The sequence below is a fragment of the Procambarus clarkii genome, chromosome 69, assembly GCF_040958095.1.
Source record: "Procambarus clarkii isolate CNS0578487 chromosome 69, FALCON_Pclarkii_2.0, whole genome shotgun sequence".
Lineage (NCBI taxonomy): Eukaryota > Metazoa > Arthropoda > Malacostraca > Decapoda > Cambaridae > Procambarus > Procambarus clarkii.
In genome coordinates this window covers 9,689,971-9,715,078 of record NC_091218.1, presented here as the reverse complement: position 1 = coordinate 9,715,078, position 25,108 = coordinate 9,689,971, and the positions used below count along the sequence as shown (strand labels likewise).

The 25,108-nt window shown below is 45.5% G+C and overlaps 1 protein-coding gene across 1 annotated transcript in view; it reads left to right on the top strand.

The window, feature by feature from the left end:
- The window catches only part of LOC123772236 (uncharacterized), a 195,014-nt gene that overhangs the window by 143,955 nt on the left and 25,951 nt on the right, over positions 1-25,108 (top strand). Inside the window, exons 10-11 of the mRNA XM_069311336.1 lie at positions 13,532-13,765; positions 22,873-22,983. Of these exons, the coding sequence (XP_069167437.1) occupies positions 13,532-13,765; positions 22,873-22,983 (345 nt within the window). The remainder of the gene's footprint in view (positions 1-13,531; positions 13,766-22,872; positions 22,984-25,108) is intronic.

Below are 25,108 nucleotides of genomic sequence, written 5' to 3'. Positions count from 1 at the left end.
TATTAAAAGTATCAACATAAGACAGACCACGACACAATTGATATAAATTGGATAAGTTCAGATTTAGGAAATACCTGGGTAAATACTAGTTCATTAACAGGGTTGTTGATTTGTGGAACTAATTACCACATAACGTGGTGGAGGTGGGGGTCCCTTGATTGTTTCAAACGTGGGTTGGACATGTATATGAATGGGATTGGGTGGTTATAAATAGGAGCTGCCTCATATGGGCCAATAGGCCTTCTGCAGTTACCATTATTCTTATGTTCTTATGTAATGGGCTCTATCATATCTACATTTGAAACTATGTATGGAGTCAGCCTCCGCCACATCACTGCCTAATGCATTCCACCTGTTAACTACTCTGACACTGAAAAAGTTCTATCTAATGTCCCTGTGGCTTTTGTGGGTACTCAGTTTAAGAACATAAGAACAAAGGTAACTGCAGAAGGCCTATTGTCCCATATGAGGCAGCTCCTATCTATAACCACCCAATCCCACTCATATACTTGTCCAACTCGCGCTTGAAACATAAGAACAAAGGTAACTGCAGAAGGCCTGTTGGCCCATACGAGGCAGCTCCTATTTATAACCACCCAATCCCACTCATATACATGTCCAACCCATGCTTGAAACAATCGAGGGACCCCACCTCCACAATGTTACGTGGCAATTGGTTCCACAAATCAATAACCCTGTTACTGAACCAGTATTTACCCAAGTCTTTCCTAAATCTAAACTTATCCAATTTATACCCATTGTTTCGTGTTCTGTCTTGTGTTGATACTTTTAATACCCTATTAATATCCCCTTTGTTATGTCCATTCACCCACTTGTAAACCTCTATCATGTCACCCCTAACTCTTCGCCTTTCCAGTGAATGCAACTTAAGCTTTGTTAATCTCTCTTCATATGAAAGATTTCTAATTTGGGGAATTAACTTAGTCATCCTACGCTGGACACGTTCAAGTGAATTTATATCCATTCTATAATATGGCGACCAAAACTGAACTGCAAAATCTAAATGGGGCCTAACTAGAGCAAGATATAGCTTGAGAACCACACCAGGTGTCTTGTTACTAACGCTGCGATTAATAAATCCAAGTGTCCGATTTGCCTTATTACGAACATTTATGCATTGATCCTTTTGTTTTAAATTCTTACTAATCATAACTCCCAGATCCCTTTCGCAATCCGACTTCGCAATCTCAACACCATCTAGCTCGTATCTTGTAACTCTATCATCATTACCTAACCTCAGAACTTTACATTTACCAGCATTAAACTGCATCTGCCAATCCTTTGACCATTTCAAAACCCTATCTAGATCAACTTGAAGTGATAGTGAGTCCTCCTCCGAATTAATTTCCCTACCGATTTTCGTATCATCGGCAAATTTGCAAATGTTGCTACTCAAACCTGAATCTAAATCATTTATATATATTATAAACAACAGAGGTCCCAGGACAGAGCCTTGAGGCACTCCACTTACAACATTTTCCCACTCCGACTTGACTCCATTTATACTAACTCTCTGTTTCCTTTGGTATAGCCATGCCCTAATCCAGTTTAATATAGCACCCCCAATACCATGAGCCTCTATCTTTTTAATCAGTCTTTCATGTGGCACTGTATCAAAAGCTTTGCTAAAGTCAAGGTACACAACATCACAATCCTTACCACTATCAACTGCCTCAACTATGCTAGAATAAAAAGATAACAAATTTGTTAAACATGAACGGCCATTTATAAAACCATGTTGCGACTCAATTATTAATTTATGTTTTTCAAGATGAAGACGAATTTTATTTGCTATTATAGATTCGAGTAACTTTCCCACAATAGACGTGTGGCTAATTGGTCGATAGTTAGACGCAAGTGATCTATCTCCTTTCTTAAAAACTGGTATCACATTAGCAACTTTCCAAAACTCTGGCACTCTGCCTGACTCTATTGATTTATTAAATATGGTTGACAGTGGATCACAAAGCTCCTCTTTGCATTCTTTAAGCACCCTGGCAAACACTTCATCTGGCCCTGGGGATTTGTTTGGTTTGAGTTTTACTATTTGTTTAAGAACATCCTCCCTGGTAACTGCTAAACTCGTCAACCTGTCCTCGTCCCCACCCACATAGACTTGTTCAGCTGAAGGCATATTGTTAAGTTCCTCTTTAGTAAATACAGATACAAAATATTTATTAAAAATACTACTCATCTCTTCATCACTATCTGTTATTTGACCTGTCTCAGTTTTTAATGGACCTATCCTTTCCCTAGTCTTAGTACGATATAACTGAAAAAACCCTTTAGGATTTGTCTTTGCTTGCCCTGCTATGCGAACTTCATAGTTTCTTTTTGCTTTCCTTATCTCTTTTTTAACATTTCTAACCAGTTGTACGAATTCCTGTTCTAAAGTGACCTCCCCATTTTTAATCCTTTTGTACCAAGCTCTCTTTTTACCTATAAGGTTCTTCAAATTCTTTGTTATCCACTTTGGGTCATTAGTATTCGATCTATTCAATTTGTATGGTATACTACGTTCCTGTGCTTTGTTTAGAATATTCTTAAATGAGTTATATATTGAATCCACATCGAAATCCCCATTTACGTCACCTATCGCTGGGTTCATGTCTCGCTCCAAGACCGGCCCCCACCCCATACCCAAGACTTTCCAATCAATTTGACCCAAAGAATTTCTTAGGCTATTGAAATCAGCTTTTCGAAAATCTGGCACTTTAACAGAATTTTCTCCTATAGGTCTTTTCCATTCTATGCTAAACCTGATTTCTTTGTGATCACTGTTCCCTAGCTCACCTGCTTAACCTAACTTAACCTAACTTCACCTATCCTAACTTAACTTACTTTACCTTACCTATCTTACCTAACCTAACTTATCCTGCTTAACCTAACTTACCTACATTACCTAACTTAACCTGCTTAACCTAACTTTACCTATCCTAACTTAACTTATCTTACCTTACCTATCTTACCTAACTTAACCTGTTTAACCTAAATTACCCTACCTTACCTATCTTACCTACCCTACCTAACTTAACCTGCTTAACCTAACTTACCTTACCTTACCTAACTTAACCTGCTTAACCTAACTTTACCTATCCTAACTTAACTTACCTTACCTTACCTATATTACCTAACTTACCTAACTTAACCTGCTTAACCTAACTTACCCTACCTTACCTACCCTACCTAACTTAACCTGCTAACCTAACTTACCTTACCTTACCTAACTTACCTAACTTAACCTGCTTAACCTAACTTACATAACTTAACCTAACCTAACCTGTTTAACCTAACTTACCTTACCTTACCTATCCTACTTAACTTACCTAACTTAACCTAACTTATCCAGCTTAACCTACCTTACCTAACTTAACCTGCTTAACCTAACTTACATAACTTATCTTACCTATCCTAACCTAACCTAACGTGATTTACCTAACTTAATCTTACATTCCCAAACTGATGTATCCTAACTTATCTAGTCCAACCAGACAGGATCTAACTTACATAATTATTCCTGCTAGTCTTTTGTGTTTCGTCAATCATTGTCTCATATTCATTTACTCAATTCAAGGGTTAATTTCTCAAATGGACATTTTTGCATTTCAAGTGTTATTTGTTTAAGATTGGGTGTTTAACCATTTCAAAGGATTTTTGTTATATATGGGAATTTACTCGTTTCAAGGGCTAATTTCTCAAATGGTAATTTTTGCAGATCAAGGGTTATTTGTTAAAGTTCATCAAGTTGCTCATAAGTTGTATTTATTATGTTTGTTATCATATGTTCTTATTCCCCAACCCCTTAACCTAACCTCTTGTAATCTTAGTTTATTTAGTAGGTTCTATCATATGTTCTTATTCCCCAACCCCTTAACCTAACCTTTCAGATGTAGTTTATTGTGTTTTTATTGTGGTAAGATAGGTAAGGTAAGGCAACTTAAGTTAGGATAGGTAAAGTTAGGTTAAGCAGGTTAAGTTAGGTTGGTTAGGTAAGGTAAGGTAAGTTAGGTTAAGCAGGTTAAGTTAGGTAGGGTAGGTAAGGTAGGGTAAGTTAAGTTAAGCAGGTTAAGTTAGGTAAGTTAGGTAAGATAGTTAAGGTAAGGTAAGTTAAGTTAGGATAGGTAAAGTTAGGTTAAGCAGGTTAAGTTAGGTAAGTTAGGTTAAGCAGGATAAGTTAGGTTAAGTTAGGTAAGATAGGTAAGGTAAAGTAAGTTAAGTTAGGATAAGTGAAGTTAGGTTAAGCAGGTTAAGTTAGGTTATGCAGGTTAAGTTAGGTAAGTTAGGTAAGATAGGTAAGGTAAGGTAAGTTAAGTTAGGATAGGTTAAGTTAGGTAAGATAGGTAATGTAAGGTAAGTTATGTTAGGATAGGTAAAGTTAGGTTTAGCAGGTTAAGTTAGGTAATGTAGGTAAGTTAGGTTAAGCAGGATAAGTTAGGTTAGGTTAGGTAAGTTAGGTAAGATAGGTAAGGTAAAGGTAAGTTATGTTAGGATAGGTAAAGTTAGGTTATGCAGGTTAAGTTAGGTACGATAGGTAAAGGTAAGGTAAGTCAAGTTAGGATAGGTAAAGTTAGGTTTAGGAACGTTACGTTAACTAAGTAACATTGGGTGGAGAGGATAGGTTACGTAGGTTTGAACAGTGTAGTTCAGAGAACAGTTTTAGGGTAAAGTGACTAAGAAATATATTTTAACAGAAGTGCAAAATTTCTCCCCATAAGAACTCTTAACAAAACTCGTATGACATTATTTTCATCATAAGAACTCTTAACAAACTCGTATGACATTATTTTCATCATAAGAACTTTTAACAACTTCTAAAATCTGTGACTGACAAAATTTACGTGAAAAACCCTGGCTCACAAACACGATTTTGAATTTCTCCCATAAGAACTCTTAACAAACTCGTATGACATTATTTTTATCATAAGAACTTTTAACAACTTCTAAAATCTGTGACTGAAAAAAATTACCTGAAAAACCCTGGCTCACAAACACGATTTTGAATTTCTCCCATTAGAACTCTTAACAAACTCGTATGACATTATTTTTATCATAAGAACTTTTAACAACTTCTAAAATCTGTGACTGAAAAAAATTACCTGAAAAACCCTGGCTCACAAACACGATTTTGAATTTCTCCCATTAGAACTCTTAACAAACTCGTATGACATTATTTTTATCATAAGAACTTTTAACAACTTCTAAAATCTGTGACTGACAAAAATTACCTGAAAAAACCCTGGCTCACAAACACGATTTTGAATTTCTCCCATAAGAACTCTTAACAAACTCGTATGACATTATTTTTATCATAAGAACTTTTAACAACTTCTAAAATCTGTGACTGACAAAAATTACCTGAAAAACCCTGGCTCACAAACACGATATTTCCCCAAAAACAAAATATCGTCTGTGCGTTGCAATCCACACTACTACCGCCGCCATCCCCAACACCACCGTCGCCATCCCCAACACCACCGCCGCCATCCCCAACACCACCGTCGCCATCCCCAACACCACCGTCGCCATCCCCAACACCACCGCCGCCATCCCCAACACCACCGTCGCCAACCCCAACACCACCGCCGCCATCCTCAACACCACCGCCGCCATCCCCAACACCACCGTCGCCATCCCCAACACCACCGTCGCCATCCCCAACACCACCGCCGCCATCCCCAACACCACCGTCGCCATCCCCAACACCACCGCCGCCATCCCCAACACCACCGTCGCCATCCCCAACACCACCGCCGCCATCCCCAACACCACCGTCGCCATCCCCAACACCACCGCCGCCATCCCCAACACCACCGTCGCCATCCCCAACACCACCGTCGCCATCCCCAACACCACCGCCGCCATCCCCAACACCACCGTCGCCATCCCCAACACCACCGCCGCCATCCCCAACACCACCGCCGCCATCCCCAACACCACCGTCGCCATCCCCAACACCACCACCGCCATCCCCAACACCACCGTCGCCATCCCCAACACCACCGCCGCCATCCCCAACACCACCCCCGCCATCCCCAACACCACCGCCGCCATCCCCAACACCACCGTCGCCAACCCCAACACCACCGCCGCCATCCTCAACACCACCGCCGCCATCCCCAACACCACCGCCGCCATCCCCAACACCACCGTCGCCATCCCCAACACCACCGCCGCCATCCCCAACACCACCGTCGCCATCCCCAACACCACCGCCGCCATCCCCAACACCACCGTCGCCATCCCCAACACCACCGCCGCCATCCCCAACACCACCGCCGCCATCCCCAAGACCACCGTCGCCATCCCCAACACCACCGCCGCCATCCCCAACACCACCGTCGCCATCCCCAACACCACCGCCGCCATCCCCAACACCACCGTCGCCATCCCCAACACCACCGTCGCCATCCCCAACACCACCGCCGCCATCCCCAACACCACCGTCACCATCCCCAACACCACCGCCGCCATCCCCAACACCACCGTCGCCATCCCCAACACCACCGTCGCCATCCCCAACACCACCGCCGCCATCCCCAACACCACCGTCGCCATCCCTAACACCACCGTCGCCATCCCCAACACCACCGTCGCCATCCCAAACACCACCGTCGCCATCCCCAACACCACCGCCGCCATCCCCAACACCACCGTAGCCATCCCCAACACCACCGTCGCCATCCCCAACACCACCGTCGCCATCCCCAACACCACCGTCGCCATCCCCAACACCACCGTCGCAGCCCCCACAGCACCGTCGCCATCCCCAACACCACCGTCGCAGCCCCCACAGCACCGCCGCCATCCCCAACACCACCGTCGCAGCCCCCACAGCTCCGCCGCCATCCCCAACACCACCGTCGTAGCCCCCACACCACCGCCGCCATCCCCAACACCACCGTCGCAGCCCCCACACCACCGCCGCCATCCCCAACACCACCGTCGCAGCCCCCACACCACCGCCGCCATCCCCAACACCACCGTCGCAGCCCCCACACCACCGCCGCCATCCCCAACACCACCGTCGCAGCCCCCACACCACCGCAGCCATCCCCAACACCACCGTCGCAGCCCCCACACCACCGTCGCCATCCCCAACACCACCGTCGCAGCCCCCACACCACCGCCGCCATCCCCAACACCACCGTCGCAGCCCCCACACCACCGCCGCCATCCCCAACACCACCGTCGCAGCCCCCACACCACCGCCGCCATCCCCAACACCACCGTCGTAGCCCCCACACCACCGTCGCCACCTCCAACACCATCGTCGCCACCCCTACACCACCGCCACCACCCCCAACACCACCACTGCCACACCAAAACCACCACTGTCACACCAACACCACCACCACCCCCAACACCTCCGCCGCCACCCCCACTACACAACGCATCTACACGACACCACACCCCTACACCACACCACCATATAACACCACTACACCAGGCTACTATACACTACTACACCAGGCCACTACACCACATCACTACACGACACCACTACACCACATCACTACACCACACCACTACACCAGGCTATTACACCATGCTACTACACCACGCCACTACACTTCTTCTACTACTACTCCTACTACAACTACTACAACACCGCTACACTACTACAACTACTACTACAACACCACTACACTAATACACCAGGCTACTACACCATGCCACTACACCAGGCTACTACACCACTAAACCAGGGTACTACATCAGGCTACTACACCAGGGTACTGCATCAGGCTACTACACCAGGGTACTGCATCAGGCTACTACACCAGGGTACTGCATCAGGCTACTACACCACACCACTACAGTAGGGTACTACATCAGGCTACTACACCAGGCTACTACACCAGGCTACTACACAATGCCACTACACCAGGCTACTACACCACGTCACAACACCAGGCTACTACACCACGGTACTACACCAAGCTACTACACCATGCTACTACACCACACCACTACACCATGCTTCTACACCACGGTACTATACCAGGCTACTACACCATGCTACTACACTACACCACGCTATTACACCAGGCTCCTACACCATGCCACTACACGCCACTACACCAGGCTACTACACCACGCTACTACACCACGCCACTATACCAGGCTACTACACCATGCCACTACACCAGGCTACTACACGCCACTACACCAGGCTACTACGCCAGGCTACTACACCATGCAACTACACCAGGCTACTACACCATGCCACTATACCAGGCTACTACACCATGCCACTACACCATGCCACTACACCAGGCTACTACACCATGCCACTACAACATGCCACAACACCAGGCTACTACACCATGCCACTACACCATGCCACTACACCAGGCTACTACACCATGCCACTATACCAGGCTACTACACCATGCCACTACACCATGCCACTACACCAGGCTACTACACCATGCCACTACACCATGCCACTATACCAGGCTACTACACCATGCCACTACACCATGCCACTACACCAAGCTACTACACCATGCCACTACACCATGCCACTACACCATGCCACTACACCATGCCACTACACCAGGCTACTACACCATGCCACTACACCATGCCACTACACCAGGCTACTACACCATGCCACTACACCATGCCACTACACCATGCCACTACACCATGCCACTACACCAAGCTACTACACCATGCCACTACACCAGGCTACTACACCATGCCACTACACTATGCCACTACACCAGGCTACTACACCATGCCACTACACCAGGCTACTACACCAGGCTACTACACCATGCCACTACACCAGGCTACTACACCATGCCACTATACCAGGCTACTACACCATGCCACTACACCAGGCTACTACACCGTGCCACTATACCAGGCTACTACACCATGCCACTACACCATGCCACTACACCAGGCTACAGCCACCATGCCACTACACCAGGCTGCTACACCATACCACTACACCATGCCACTACAACAGGCTACTTCACCAGGCTACACCACGACACTACACCAGGATACTACACCATGCCACTACACCAGGCTACTACACCATGCCACTATACCAGGCTTCTACACCATGGTACTACACCAGGCTACTACACCATGCTACTACACCAGGCTACTACACCAGACTACTACACCAGGCTACTACACCAGGCTTCTATACCACGCCACTACACCAGGCTACTACACCACGCAACAACACCAGGCTACTACACCACGCCACTATTCCACGCCACTGCACTATGCCACTTCACCACGCCACTACTCTACACCATCCCACTACACCAGGCTACTGTGTAGCCTGGTGTAGTGGTACCATGGTACTACAGCACGCTACTATTCCAGGCTACTACACCACGCTACTACACCAGGCTACCACACCACGCTACTACACCAGGCTACCACACCACGCTACTACACCAGGCTACCACACCACGCTACTACACCAGGCTACCACACCACGCTACTACACCAGGCTACTACTCGCCACTACACCAGGCTACTACACCAGGCTACTACACGCCACTACACCAGGCTACTACTCGTCACTACACCACGCTACTACACCATGCCACTACACCAGGCTACTACACGCCACTACACCAGGCTACTACACCAGGCTACTACTCGTCACTACACCAGGCTACTACACGCCACTACACCAGGCTACTACACCAGGCTACTACTCGCCACTACACCAGGCTACTACACCAGGCTACTACACGCCACTACACCACGCTACTACACCATGCCACTACACCAGGCTACTACACAACACCACTACACCAGGCTACTACACAACACCACTACACCAGGCTACTACACCATGCTACTACACCAAGTCACTACACCACGCCACTACACCACGCCACTACACCACGCCATTACACCAGGCTACTACACCAGGCTACTACACCAGGCTACTACACCAGGCTACTACACCACGCCACTACACCACGCCACTACACCACGCCATTACACCAGGCTACTACACCAGGCTACTACACCACGCTACTACACCAGGCTACTACACCACGCCACTACACCAGGCTACTACACCAGGCTACTACACCACGCCACTACACCACGCCACTACACCACGCCACTACACCAGGCTACTACACCACGCCATTACACCACGCCACTACACCACGCCACTACACCACGCCATTACACCAGGCTACTACACCAGGCTACTACACCACGCCACTACACCAGGCTACTACACCACGCCACTACACCAGGCTACTACACCACGCCACTACACCAGGCTACTACACCACGCCACTACACCAGGCTACTACACCACGCCACTACACCAGGCTACTACACCACGCCACTACACCACGCCACTACACCACGCCATTACACCAGGCTACTACACCACGCCACTACACCACGCCACTACACCACGCCACTACACCACGCTACTACACCACGCCATTACACCACGCCACTACACCACGCCACTACACCACGCCACTACACCACGCCATTACACCAGGCTACTACACCACGCCACTACACCATGCCACTACACCACGCCACTACACCAGGCTACTACACCACGCTACTACACCAGGCTACTACACCAGGCTACTACACCACGCCACTACACCACGCCACTACACCACGCCACTACACCACGCCACTACACCACGCCATTACACCAGGCTACTACACCACGCCACTACACCATGCCACTACACCACGCCACTACACCAGGCTACTACACCACGCTACTACACCAGGCTACTACACCAGGCTACTACACCACGCCACTACACCACGCTACTACACCACGCCACTACACCAGGCTACTACACCAGGCTACTACACCACGCCACTACACCAGGCTACTACACCACACCAATACACCATGCCACTACACCACACCACTACACCAGGCCATTACACCACACCACTGCAGGCTACTGCACCATGCTACTACACCAGGCTACTACACCACACCACTACACCAGACTACTACACACACTACTACATCACGCCACTACACCACACTACTACACCAGGCTACTACACCACGCCACTACACCACGCCACTACACCAGGCTACTACACCACACTACTACACCAGGCTACTACACCACGCCACTACACCATGCCACTACAACAGGCTACTACATACGCTACTACACCAGGCTACTACACCCTGCCACTACACCAGGCTACTACACCACACCACTACATCACGCCACTACACCACACCACTACACCAGGCTACTACACCACGCCTCTACACCACGCCACTACACCAGGCTACTACACCACGCCACTACACCATGCCACTACACCAGGCTACTACATCACGCCACTACACCACGCTACTACACCAGGCCACTACACCACGCCACTACACCACGCCACTACACCAGGCTACTACATACGCTACTACACCAGGCTACTACACCACGCCACTACACCACGCCACTACACCAGGCTACTACATACGCTACTACACCAGGCTACTACACCACGCCACTACACCACGCCACTACACCAGGCTACTACATACGCTACTACACCAGGCTACTACACCACGCCACTACACCATGCCACTACACCAGGCTACTACACCAGGCCACTACACCACGCCACTACACCACGCCACTACACCATGCCACTACACCAGGCTACTACATCACGCCACTACACCAGGCTACTACACCAGGCCACTACACCACGCCACTACACCACGCCACTACACCAGGCTACTACACCACACTACACCAGGCTACTACACCACGCCACTACACCAGGCTACTACACCACGCCACTACACCAGGCTACTACACCACGCCACTACACCACGCCACTACACCAGGCTACTACATCACGCCACTACACCAGGCTACTACATCACGCCACTACACCAGGCTACTACACCACGCCACTACACCACGCCACTACACCAGGCTACTACACCACGCCACTACACCACGCCACTACACCAGGCTACTACACCACGCCACTACACCACGCCACTACACCAGGCTACTACATACGCTACTACACCAGGCTACTACACCACGCCACTACACCATGCCACTACACCAGGCTACTACACCAGGCCACTACACCACGCCACTACACCACGCCACTACACCATGCCACTACACCAGGCTACTACATCACGCCACTACACCAGGCTACTACACCAGGCCACTACACCACGCCACTACACCACGCCACTACACCAGGCTACTACACCAGGCTACTACACCACGCCACTACACCACGCCACTACACCAGGCTACTACACCACGCCACTACACCAGGCTACTACACCACGCCACTACACCACGCCACTACACCAGGCTACTACATCACGCCACTACACCAGGCTACTACATCACGCCACTACACCAGGCTACTACACCACGCCACTACACCACGCCACTACACCAGGCTACTACACCACGCCACTACACCACGCCACTACACCAGGCTACTACACCACGCTACTACACCAGGCCACTACACCACGCCACTACACCACGCCACTACACCAGGCTACTACACCACGCTACTACACCAGGCCACTACACCACGCCACTACACCACGCCACTACACCAGGCTACTACATACGCTACTACACCACGCTACTACACCAGGCTACTACATCACGCTACTACACTAGGCCAATACACTACGCTAATACAAATGATAAATGAATAAAAATGATGAACCCACCTTTATTATGATGCTTTATTTCATCAAATGTAGAAATATATTTTTATATTTTTACATTTCCTATTTTATTCATATATGAGCATTTTAACTCGAAACACTTCATAAAGTGCCACAAAGTTTCAAATTAGGTACATAAGGGGTCACAAAGTTTCAAATTAGGGTACAAAAGTGGTCACAAAGTTTCATATTAGGGTCCAAAAGGGGTCACAAAGTTTCATATTAGGGTACAAAAGGGGTCACAAAGTTTCATATTAGGGTACATATGGGGTTACAAAGTTTCAAATTAGGGTCCAAAAGGGGTCACAAAGTTTCATATTAGGGTACAAAAGTGGTCACAAAGTTTCATATTAGGGTCCAAAAGGGGTCACAAAGTTTCAAATTAGGGTACAAAAGTGGTCACAAAGTTTCATATTAGGGTCCAAAAGGGGTCACAAAGTTTCATATTAGGGTACATATGGGGTTACAAAGTTTCAAATTAGGGTTAGGTTCGTAGGTTTTGGTTAAAATTTTTGGAAACCTATTTAATTCCACACAAAATAACGTATCTAATTCGTGAAAACAAACGTTTCCAATCCTTTCAAACACTTTCCAGGAACGTTGTGGAAACTTGAAATTGTTTGCTGGGTACTGGTACTTTAATATTTGGTCAATAGGTTGTATTAGCTCGGGTGACTGAGACTCCCTTATATTATACAGTATGTAGTGAACTTAACTGATATTTTGCTGCTTCTTCAGATACAAACTGGCTGAGTCATATATTCCACTTTGTAATGCATTTATTTCCTGCAGGAATGACACCACTTGATTACTTTCGTCGCAACACTACCAAGGAGTCCTCCATGTACATGCCAAGTACAACCTCAGGGTATGGCTCTGAGGGAGACCATCTCCCAGTAGGAAGCGGGGAGATAAAGACCCCAAATGAGGGTGACTCGGAAATCGACCCAGACAGTATATTCCTCATTAATGAAGAAGACCCTCACCAGATGGAGAAAACCTATCAGATGTGGCATTTGTTTGTCGGTTAGTGAACGTCATCAACTTATATCTATAATAATATATATAAATATAATTAAGCCGGTATTTCATATAACATTTATACAAATTTTTCACTATTAAAGAGTAGTAATAATAAAAATTGGTAATGAGAATAATATTCATAATAATATAATATAATATTCTTAATCCTATCTATATTTAGCTTAAAACAGTAAAGTAAATCTTTTAATACATTGTGATAATAGCTACTATCTGCGGCTGCTTGTAGGTCGCCAATTGTTAATAGTCAAATACTGACATTCTTAAAGTATGTAAAGTAATATAGTTTAAGGTTTATCAAAACCTTAAAATATTAGTTAAACAATATATGACGAATGTCTAATAATCTTCAGCTGACATATTATTGCTATAACACAATATTAAAGAGTTTTGGGTATAATGATCAGGCAGTGTTTATACTGCAGCCTGAGAGAGAACAACCTATATTATGAGTTATAATGACGTATGTAGATTGTGTTCTCGAAATTTGACTTCAACGCTGTGAACCCAATGGCACTTTGTTGAGTTGAATGGCTATAAAAAGTTCGCGACCCGAACACAATTTTTTTTTTTTTTTTTTTTTGGGGGGGGGGGGGATATATACAAGAGTTGTTACATTCTTGTACAGCCACTAGTACGCGTAGCGTTTCGGGCAAGTCCTTAATCCTATGGTCCCTGGAATACGATCCCCTGCCGCGAAGAATCGTTTTTTCATCCAAGTACACATTTTACTGTTGCGTTAAACAGAGGCTACAGTTAAGGAATTGCGCCCAGTAAATCCTCCCCGGCCAGGATACGAACCCATGACATAGCGCTCGCGGAACGCCAGGCGAGTGTCTTACCACTACACCACGGAGGCTGCCAAAATGAACAATGCCGTGTTTAAGAGGACGAGATGCTGTTTAATATTAAAAAAAATGCAAATGATTCACAGCTGATTGCAATCGGGCATTTATCAAAAAAGGTTTTGCTCGCTTCCTATGATCTAGTCGCACCTCTGTCAAGATCTCTCTCGCAGGCAACATAAAACTTAATAAATAAGTTAACAAATTTATTTTGGAAGAGCGCTACTTTGGTTTATATAAAGTCAGAAGCAATTATTCATCTTTGGAATCAACAGCAGCTTGGACGAGGATAGCCCAATGGGTTGTCATGTGCTCTTCTCATAGGCAGTTGTGTCTCAGTGTTTCTAGCTAGTAGACTATTCTCGGAATAAATAATGACGAATATCCTGAGATCACCTCAAACTATGTTCGAATTCTGTCTGCGCTTGCCGGTAGAAAGTTGAAGGCTAATGGAGCAAATGAAACTTCTTAGGATTGTTAGGCATCATTCAACAAGGAAATGGATGTTGCTTTGAAAATGGAAATGGCAGTTGCAGGGTAGTGAGTGAAGGAAGTAGGACCACAACGAAGGACGAGAAAAAAAATCAAGAAGGCAGTAGTTTTGGCATCGGAAGACTTTATTATTTTACACGAAAACTTGAGCAGGTAGTCCTGTAAGCAGGAAAGCTGAACATAACAATAGAGAAGGCTGGAGGATACTTGCTGCAGAAGAGTCATAAGAACATAAGAACATAAGAACAAAGGTAACTGCAGAAGGCCTATTGGCCCATACGAGGCAGCTCCGAGTCACATTTGTGTGATATGAATAGAATCTTTTGATCAGGGATCCACGAAACAGAGTTAGTATATGTTTTCCAGGCATAAAGGTAGGAAACATAGTGGTTAGAACTAGCAGCATATAATCAGTCAATGGGAACAAGCCTATTGTCTCTCAGTTTGTGACAACAACATTTGCCGAGGCAGGAGCACGAAGTTGTTGGAAAAAATACAGGAATGAGTTAAACATGATAAATATCAAGGGATAGCAAGGCTGTCATAACAGCATTATGGGTCCCTGGGCTCACCAGTGTGCTGGGGCCCCTACCACAACCACTCACAAGAATAAAAATTAATGGTCGATAATATTAAACATATATATATTTTCTTGGCACTTCAACAAAACTGGTGTTAAAACATTAAAAACATGTTGTAGAGCAATAACTAATCAACATGATAAACATTTGAAGAATGCACAAGGCTTGAAAAACACAATAATACTCAGTAAGCTGCACAGAGTATGAAATTACTTCGAATTTCTAGTTATAACAAGCATTTGCGGCATTTCTTTTCAGAGAATTCCTTTATTATTGGCTTAAAGTCAATGGTCTTTAGGATGTCATTTTCCATGCACATGAGTGAAAGCCAGTTCAAACAATGCCGCCCTGAACTACGAAACAGATTTTTGTTAAAATTTCAGTCGTTCGTTTCAGTAAAGAACGTTCGCCTGTTCAGTTCGTTCACCATTATGCACCTGAACACTCTGAGTGCAATTTCAACATTCGGGAATACAGATTTCAAATTGTCCGAAATTATTTTTTTTACAGTGAAGGGAGAGTCACAATTTTCATCAAGAGCCATGTAGTGCTTGAGATGCTCACATTCATTTAAAAGGTCATCATAATTCAGGTCTTTGTGAGACATATTAGCCAGATGTTCACACTTTTTCTTTACTGCATCAGAGGCAATGGTTTTAAATTCACTGAAGAAAGAAAACAGGTTTCCAATCTGTGAATAAGCCTCTGCACGTTTTGTCAGTTCAAAGATAAGCGTGTCCAAAATAGTTTCAACCTTGAATTTTTCGGGTTTTAATAATGAGAAGTACCTCTTCTGCTGACCCATAATATCTACTAAGACGCACACTCCGTTTTCGTTCCCGTTTTTTCCCATCACTGTAATCTGAACCTGGACACATACTCCTGGCTTTAAATTCATATTCACTAAATTTGTCTCTAGCTTCCTGAAGATAGGTTTTCATAGACTCAAGAAGATTCGTGGCAACAAAGATGTTTACATCTTTTGATTAAAGGACCTTATTTGTTCTGTTCATTCCAACATGTAATTCCAAAGAATTGTGAAATAGATTATTTCCAGGTTTTCCATTTTTTTGCTCAATTCCTCTGCCTTGTATTTGCTTGCTGTTCATTGTCAGCTGATAGAGAATCCAATGCACGTTTTATTTTCTCGAAACCCCCATACAGAGCATGAATAACATCAAAATGTGCTGACCATCGTTGTCAGACAGACGCTTGACCACAAAATATTTTCCTAAAGATAATGTCAATACATTCCAGCGATGAGTAGAACCAGCAAAAAAGTAATGCAGATACTGAACAAAGTCAAAGAATTAGACAGTCTGTAGACAATACTGATGCTTTTACTCCTACCACGTTCAGGCTGTGTCCAGCACAGGGAACATTGATGGCAAACTCATTGAGTTGATGAATTCGTGCTTGCAATCCAGTATATCGTCCAGACATATTTCAGTCATTATCGTATGACTGACCACGGCAGTTTGATAGTGGAATTATGTTCTCATTAGGAAAATCCACGAGAGTGGATTTTCGTGGTTCTCCTACCACGTTCAGGCTGTGTCCAGCACAGGGAACATTGATGGCAAAATCATTGAGTTGATGAATTCGTGCTTGCAATCCAGTATATCGTCCAGACATATTTCAGTCATTATCGTATGACTGACCACGGCAGTTTGATAGTGGAATTGTGCTCTCATTAGGAAAATCCACGAGAGTTTCGTTTAGATCCTTTGCTCCTTGAGAAAAGATGGGGATGAACATCAAGAAACGTTCCACAGGCTCACAACCTTCAATGTATCGGACAGTAAATGTCAGTTGATCTGTGTGTGAGATGTCTGGAGTGGAATCTGTACATATTGATTAATACTTTGACTCTTTTACTTCTTCAAGAATAGTGCAAAGAACCTGCTGTCTCATTAATTCAATAAATTCCTCACAAATATTTGCAGATAAATATGACGGATTAATTTTCCATGAATTTCCATACATTTTGAGATGTTCTTCCAAAAAAGGGTCAAATTCATTCTGCAGCTCTAGCATACCTAAACAGTTGCCATTTTTTGCTGACCAAATAATGTGATTTTCTCTCCGAAATGGCAAACCTCTAGAGGCAAGAAAGCGAATTACAGAAATCATACGTGTCAACACTTTATGGCAATATTCCTGCTCTGAGCGACGTTGCTCAAGTAAAAAGATCTACACTTCCAGTTTCTTTATGCCTTCTTGAGGTAATCTTGAGATGATTTCGGGGCTCAACGTCCCAGCGGCAACCTCGACCAGGCCTCCTTTTTGTTACACATCCCAAGGAAGCAGCCTGTAGCAGCTGCCTATATCCCAGGTACCTATTTACTGCTAGGTAACAGGCTGAAAGAAACTCTGCCCATTTGTTTCCGCCTCCACCAGGGATCGAACCCGGAACTTCAGGACTACGAAACCGAAGCGCTGTCCACTCAGCTGTCAGGGCCCAGGCCTTTTCAGATATGCTATCATGACTTTCGTGTTCTTCTCCATTTTCATATTCTTCAATAACATTGCTGTGCTTCCAGTCATTGAACTCCAATGTAGCAAAGGGAGATTCTTTCTTGGATAATATGCGACATACCAACGACCTTGGGATGGTGAATAGAGTAGCCATTCACGGTTAACATACTCGTCACTCAGCAGTTCGCGTTTGATCAAATTATTTGACTCCCCCCGTAGAGTCCCTAGAGCCTCAGGTATAAGACGAGAACTCATCAGACGCCTCCTTATGTCATCCTAGTTTTCCACCACCAGGTTAGAGAAAAATATCTCGTTTTCTACTGTAAAGGAAGAGAAGGAAAAAGAGAAGACCAGACTACGAGAATTAGAATAAGAACAATAGAAGGAAAAAGAGAAGACCAGACAATGGGAACTAGAGTTAGAAAAGGAGTTAGAGAAGGAAAGGGATATACTAGAATTAGAAAGAGACAGAGGGAAGACCAAACAGATGGTGTCAGAGTTCACCCCCTTTCAACCTGTGGTTGGGGTCGTCCCACAGGTCTTAGCGCCTCAGTACCGGGCGCCACTGCTCGCCCTAGGGCTCCCCTAGTCAACTAAGGGCTGGCCTTATACACCCCTAGCGAGTGCCCTCCAAACACACACCGAAACTACGACGTTGGTACAACGTTCGAACAAGTTTTAACACCACCTAACCAGTTATAACAACCAATATATCAAGTTGTAACAACGTTCCAATACGTCATAAACACATTAAGCCAAGATGTAACAACTTTATTACAAGTTGTTACAAGCGGAAAATAGAGACAGTTTCGGTTTGTGTTTCCAGAGTGGGGAGGTTCAAGCTTCTTATAACTCACTTAAACCTGCCTGTCCTGACACTGGAACATTTTCTCTTGCTTTATCTGGTCTGTCCTGAGGTCGCCAGCTGGGTGTTTATACTCGTGTCCCAGCAACACGTCAGTGGTCTCATTAATTATCTTGGCTAGGGATGCAATGTCACGTGCAGTGCAAGGTGTCACTAATGGTCTCATAAATATATAATATATATAGCCCTAGAGAATGGAGGTTATCTTGAGATGATTTCGGGGCTTTAGTGTCCCCGCGGCCCGGTCCTCGACCAGCCCTCCACCCCCAGGAAGCAGCCCGTAACAGCTGACTAACTCCCAGGTACCTATTTACTGCTAGGTAACAGGGGCATTCAGGGTGAAAGAAACTTTGCATATTTGTTTCTGCCTCGTGCGGGAATCGAACCCGCGCCACAGAATTACGAGTCCTGCGCGCTATCCACCAGGCTACGAGGCCCCTTAAACTCAGGCTCAGGAGGCTCACTTAAACTCCTCAGTTAGTTTAAAAGTTTACTGAAGGAAAACATATATATACACATATAAATGGCATAATGAAATATCTAGGTTTGGAATCATCCGCTGGCAGCAACCTTCTCGATGACACGTCTCTGGCCGCAGTCAACTGGCTGGGTCCACTCCTCCAGCGCGGGCACGCACCTCGCGCCTCTGGCAGCACGATTAGCTGACAGCTCCAGCTGCCAGAACGTCGTGATTTCCCATGCCTCTAGCATGGGAAATCAGCTGAAGCTGGATCAGCTGATTTGTGATGTGATCAGCTGGACGTTTCAGAGTACGTTGGTGGCTCCTTGCACACCATCTACCCTTCCAGGATCACTAACATCACCACGTTAATGCTCACACACACCAACTCATGCCTAAATGAGATTTTGGCTCCTAGCCTAACGTCCTGTCACTTCAACCCGTCCTCTTAAAAATAACGTCACTTTTGGCTCGTATGCGCGATATGGCTAAATTTGGACGTAATTTGAAATGAAATCGACTCACAAAAGTGACGTTCTGTTCCGTTTTCTATTTGAGTCGGTCGGCGTACGCGCAGAGGTTATGAGAGGTCACTTTAAATTAACGTTTTTCATAACGTTTTGAAACTTTATGAGACTTTCCTGCCCACCTAACCTATCAGAGGACCCTTAACTTACTGTTGTTGAAAAAAAAATCCCAAATTTATTTTCATATTTTTTTCATTTTCAAATTACGTCCAAATTCGGCCATACGGGCAAACGGCCAAAAGCGACGTTCTTTTTTAAGAGGACAGGTTGTGGTGACGACAATGCAATGAGAAGAAATGTTCACCACATAAAATACTCTAACTCACCTAGCTCAAAAGGGGTAAGGGAGGGACAATTATCTACCTTATTTCACTCCAACCACAAAGCTGACTCGTCCTCTGTTGAAGGATGTTGAGGAGCCTGTTCCTGGTGTCTGCTCTGTCGACGACTAGCTCCCACCACACACACAGGTTCCTCCGTCGTCCTCGTGATAACGCGTCCTCGCCGTGCTCACATTCAATAGGTACTGCCTTCCTCCTCCTATTCTCTCGGGTACTGGAGACAGGTTCCTCCGTCGTCGTCCTCACTCTCACTGGCACTGTCGACACCTCGCAGTCCAGCACAGCTTCCCCTCGCCTTAACTGCCAGTAGATTTGGGTCCGGCCCTAGCTTCTCGCTTGATGTGTAAGACGTGGTCCTCTAGTGGGCGTCCCAGACTTCACCAGCCCAACGTTCCCTCTGCTGCAGACTCTTCAATCAGGTCCGTCCTTGCCTCCGGGCACTCCACGGAAGTTGGATGGCTTCTCAGACTGTCTGGAGAATCGAAGCGGAGCTTAAATCTACTGGTAAGGGCTCTCTAGGTCCGGAGCTCGCTCGAGCGCGTCTTCCCTCTCTGACGGCTCGTGACGTACTGTCTTCCCGGCCAGGAGCCAGCTGCCCAGGGCCCTCCCCGCCTCATGACGTCACACCGCCCGAGGGCTCTCGTCATTGGTCACTTCCAGCACTTGACCTCACCTGGCCAATCAGGTGCTGGGAAGCGTCAGGACGTCTTGGCGGGAAACAGGATGGCTCGTCACCGTCCTGTGCTTCAAAAGGCGTAAGCCCCTTGCATTATCAAACTTAGCTGGCCACTTTACAGCCAGCTTAATCACGCTCCACTTTTTCCCACACATAAAAATGTTCCCTGAACATCAGAAAACACTTAGACTATGGAGATATGACTCTTCTAAGCTGGGAAGGAAGAAATATAGGGGTGGAACACCGTCACAATGGACACTGAAGCAAATAGTTCTATTGCTGAACCAGAGGCTGCTGCTCACTGATAGCATCCACAGGAAAATAGTGCACGGGATGAAACTATTCCACTATTCGTTCCAGAAATATTAGAGTCCTGTTTCGAACATTTCAAGAAAGTGGCGTGTCTCAAGCAGTGGCCTCAAGAAGAATGGGCACAGTTAGTCCAGTTAAGATTGACAGGGACAGCAATAGAAGCGTACACTCAGTTGTCAATTGAAGAGTTCCAGCACTATTGGACAGTGAAGAGTAGTGTGCTGAGATCTTTCTTTTGACCCTCCAAGCTTACAGGAAACATTTCCGACAAATGGTGAAACCTCCAGCCAGCACATCTACAGAGACAGACATAGATATGGAACGGATTAAATTGGATTAAGATTAAGAGTGCCGTCCCCACTAGAAGCTGAATCAGACTTGAAAGCACATGAGTTGCCCGAGGATAACCTGATTCGAGGTGGTGGAACTATAGAGAGGTGTGAGGTAAGACCGTCTCTGCCCGCACAGGTGCATGGAGTGAACCTGATGGTGGAGCAGATCGAACTAGATGAGATGATTCAACATGATAAAGGGAGGAGCCCTTAATCTGAGTTCCCAGCAAGTGATTACATGGAGAGTGAGTGTAATTTGGAAGAGCAGATAGAGATGAAACCTCTAAAAATGTGTCAAGGACAGAATTGGAATCGAGGAAGACATTGAACAGTTGTCAAGAAGAATGTGATCAAACTGAAGATAAGAGTGGAGAGGTGAGTTGTTGATAAGAGGCAAGGTGTGGATAAGGTGAAATTGAGAGTTGTGACATTTTAGGAGTATTACACTTCCAGGGAGGTTGGTCAGAGAGGCAGTGAAGGAGAGCTATGGCCAGGAATAATAAGTGGGAGGAGACGGTTCGAACAGAGAAATACTTGGTAGCATCCCAGTAGAGGCGGAGCAACATGTACAGTTGGTAGTGGAGGCAGCTTTGTCAGAACACAGAGGAGCTGAATGGGGAAGAATTGGAGTTACGAAGTAGACTGGAGCCAGAGAAAAGAAAAGGTGGAAAGAAAACGTGGTGTTTTCCTCCTCCAAGCGTGGAGAAGGAGGAAAATGTTCGATGGAGGTTGAAAAGAATGACGTTGCAGATTAGTGTGGAGGTGAAAGAAGAGATCATCAAGGAAGGCGACAGATTGAAGGGCGAGAATGACGAAAGAGGATCGGACAGTGCATGTCTGTATGTGCTTTAAATATAGGTTCAGTAACATGCACAGAGATAACTTACAAAGAACTATTTGATGTTATTAAAAGTGGCAGCTCTAATGCTCCGGAGAAGGATGGAGTTACGTGCGACGTTCTCAATTATTCAGCAGGTATGCACTCTCACAAATTTTTGTGAGAGTGCAGCCCTCTGGCAAAGAATAAAATCGCTCTTTACCAGAAGTCAGTGGTGCATAGCCTTCGTGATAAAGCCAGTTTGCTCAGAAATTATTATGATGGATGGGTTGAAAATATATAAAATGAGCCAAATTTAAATAAAATAAGCAATGTAAACATGATTATTATTATTTTGTCATACAGAACACGACTGTGCTTCGGTTCGTAATATATACATCCACTACGGCTACCTGATGACTTGCGCCTGTATCCCTGGAGAAGGCTCCAAGCTCAATTATACACATCAGTATATAAGTAAGTGTTCTCAGTAGCTTTCCGTACATAATAACAATACACCAGTATAATTAAAGTTGCATAATTTCAGTGCTCCACAGATGTAGCTCATTTATACTGATGAGTGGGGAAATTGTAACTATAATTTAGTGAGCACATAATCTACAGGCCATCCTCCTGTTCAGGTAATACTTATAGTAACGATAAAGACTATCATACAAATATTGACATAAAAGAAAGTAGAAATCGGTACTACTGAATTTGGACCATCCAGAGAAGTCTTTGTGCAGATATTGCAAAGACAGCTTATATAACCTAACCTAAACTTTCTAGGCCTACTACATGCTATCTGAGGCCTAATATAGTATATATGTGTGCTGTACTAGGCCTAGGAATATTTAAGTTTGGTTTTATTTTTTATTTTTTTTTGACTCTATAAAGTGAATAGTGCCAAATTCTACTATCTAATTATGTATTATGTGTAAGCATGTACTATGGTCTACATAGTTACAAGAAGCACCATCTGAACAGGTGGATGTGTTGAGTACTACATGACAAACTCAGAGCAATTGGCTTGTAAAGGTATTTTCAGGAGTGCTTCATATATACATAGAGAAGAAGGTAATTGGTGGGAGAAGGGAAGAAATGGAAAATAGAGAAAGAGAGATGAGAGAGAGAGGGGGATGGGGCTAGAGGCGTAACTGGAACAGAGGCTGGGGAGTACAAGAGAGAGAGAGGTGGAGGAGAGACATCCAGGTGTAGCAGAGAATCGAAAACAATGAACGTAAATTCAGGAGTACTACAAAGAAGAGCTTGATCGACTTGAGAATGGACTTGAGAACTTGAGAATGGTCTCAATCGACTTGAGAATGGTCCAGGACGGACCGAAACGTCGTCGTCCCTTCAACTTCTAGTGTGTGGTCTGGTCAACGTAAATTCAGTATTACATTTTCAGGGACTTCGAGATTCAGAATTTTTCAGGGAAGAGGGAGGGAGGGAAGAGAAAGGAAGAAAGGGGGAGGGTAAGAGGGGAGGAGAGAGAGCGAGGAACCCGTAAAGACACAACAGAGATAAAATCTAAAAGCTAAATTTACGTTTCAAAGAGTACAATTTGATATGATCGAAGTATATACATGGATAAAATTGTGCAAATGAGGGATATATATATATATATATATATATATATATATATATATATATATATATATATATATATATATATATATATATATGCGAACAAGCCTGAATGGTCCCCAGGACAATATGCAACTGAAAACTCACACCCCAGAAGTGACTCGAACCCATACTCCCAGAAGCAACGCAACTGGTATGTACAAGACGCCTTAATCCACTTGACCATCATGACCGGACATAATGAGGTGATAGCCGAGGCTATTTGAACCACCCCACCGCCGGCACTCGGATAGTAATCTTGGGCATAGCATTTTACCAAATCACCTCATTCTTTGGGGCACACGTGAGGAACACAAATGCGAACAAGCCTGAATGGGTGGTTCAAATAGCCTCGGCTATCACCTCATTTTGTCCGGTCGTGATGGTCAAGTGGATTAAGGCGCCCTGTAGTTACCAGCTGCGTTGCTCCTGGGAGTATGGGTTCGAGTCACTTCTGGGGTGTGAGTTTTCATTCGCATATAGTCCTGGGGACCATTCAGGCTTGTTCGCATTTGTGTTCCTCACGTGTGCCCCAAAGAATGAGGTGATTTGGTGAAATGCTATGCCCAAGATTACCATCCGAGTTGTCGTCGGGGAAGTGGCTCAAATAGCCTCGGCTATCACTTCCTTTTGACGGCCGTGATGGTCAAGTGGATTAAGGCGCCCTGTAGTTACCAGTTGCGTTGCTCCTGGGAGTATGGGTTTGAGTCACTTCTGGGGTGTGAGTTTTCATTCGCATATAGTCCTGGGGACCATTCAGGCTTGTTCGCATTTGTGTTCCTCACGTGTGCCCCAAAGAATGAGGTGATTTGGTGAAATGCTATGCCCAAGATTACCATCCGAGTTGCCGTCGGGGAAGTGGCTCAAATAGCCTCGGCTATCACTTCCTTTTGACGGCCGTGATGGTCAAGTGGATTAAGGCGCCCTGTAGTTACCAGTTGCGTTGCTCCTGGGAGTATGGGTTTGAGTCACT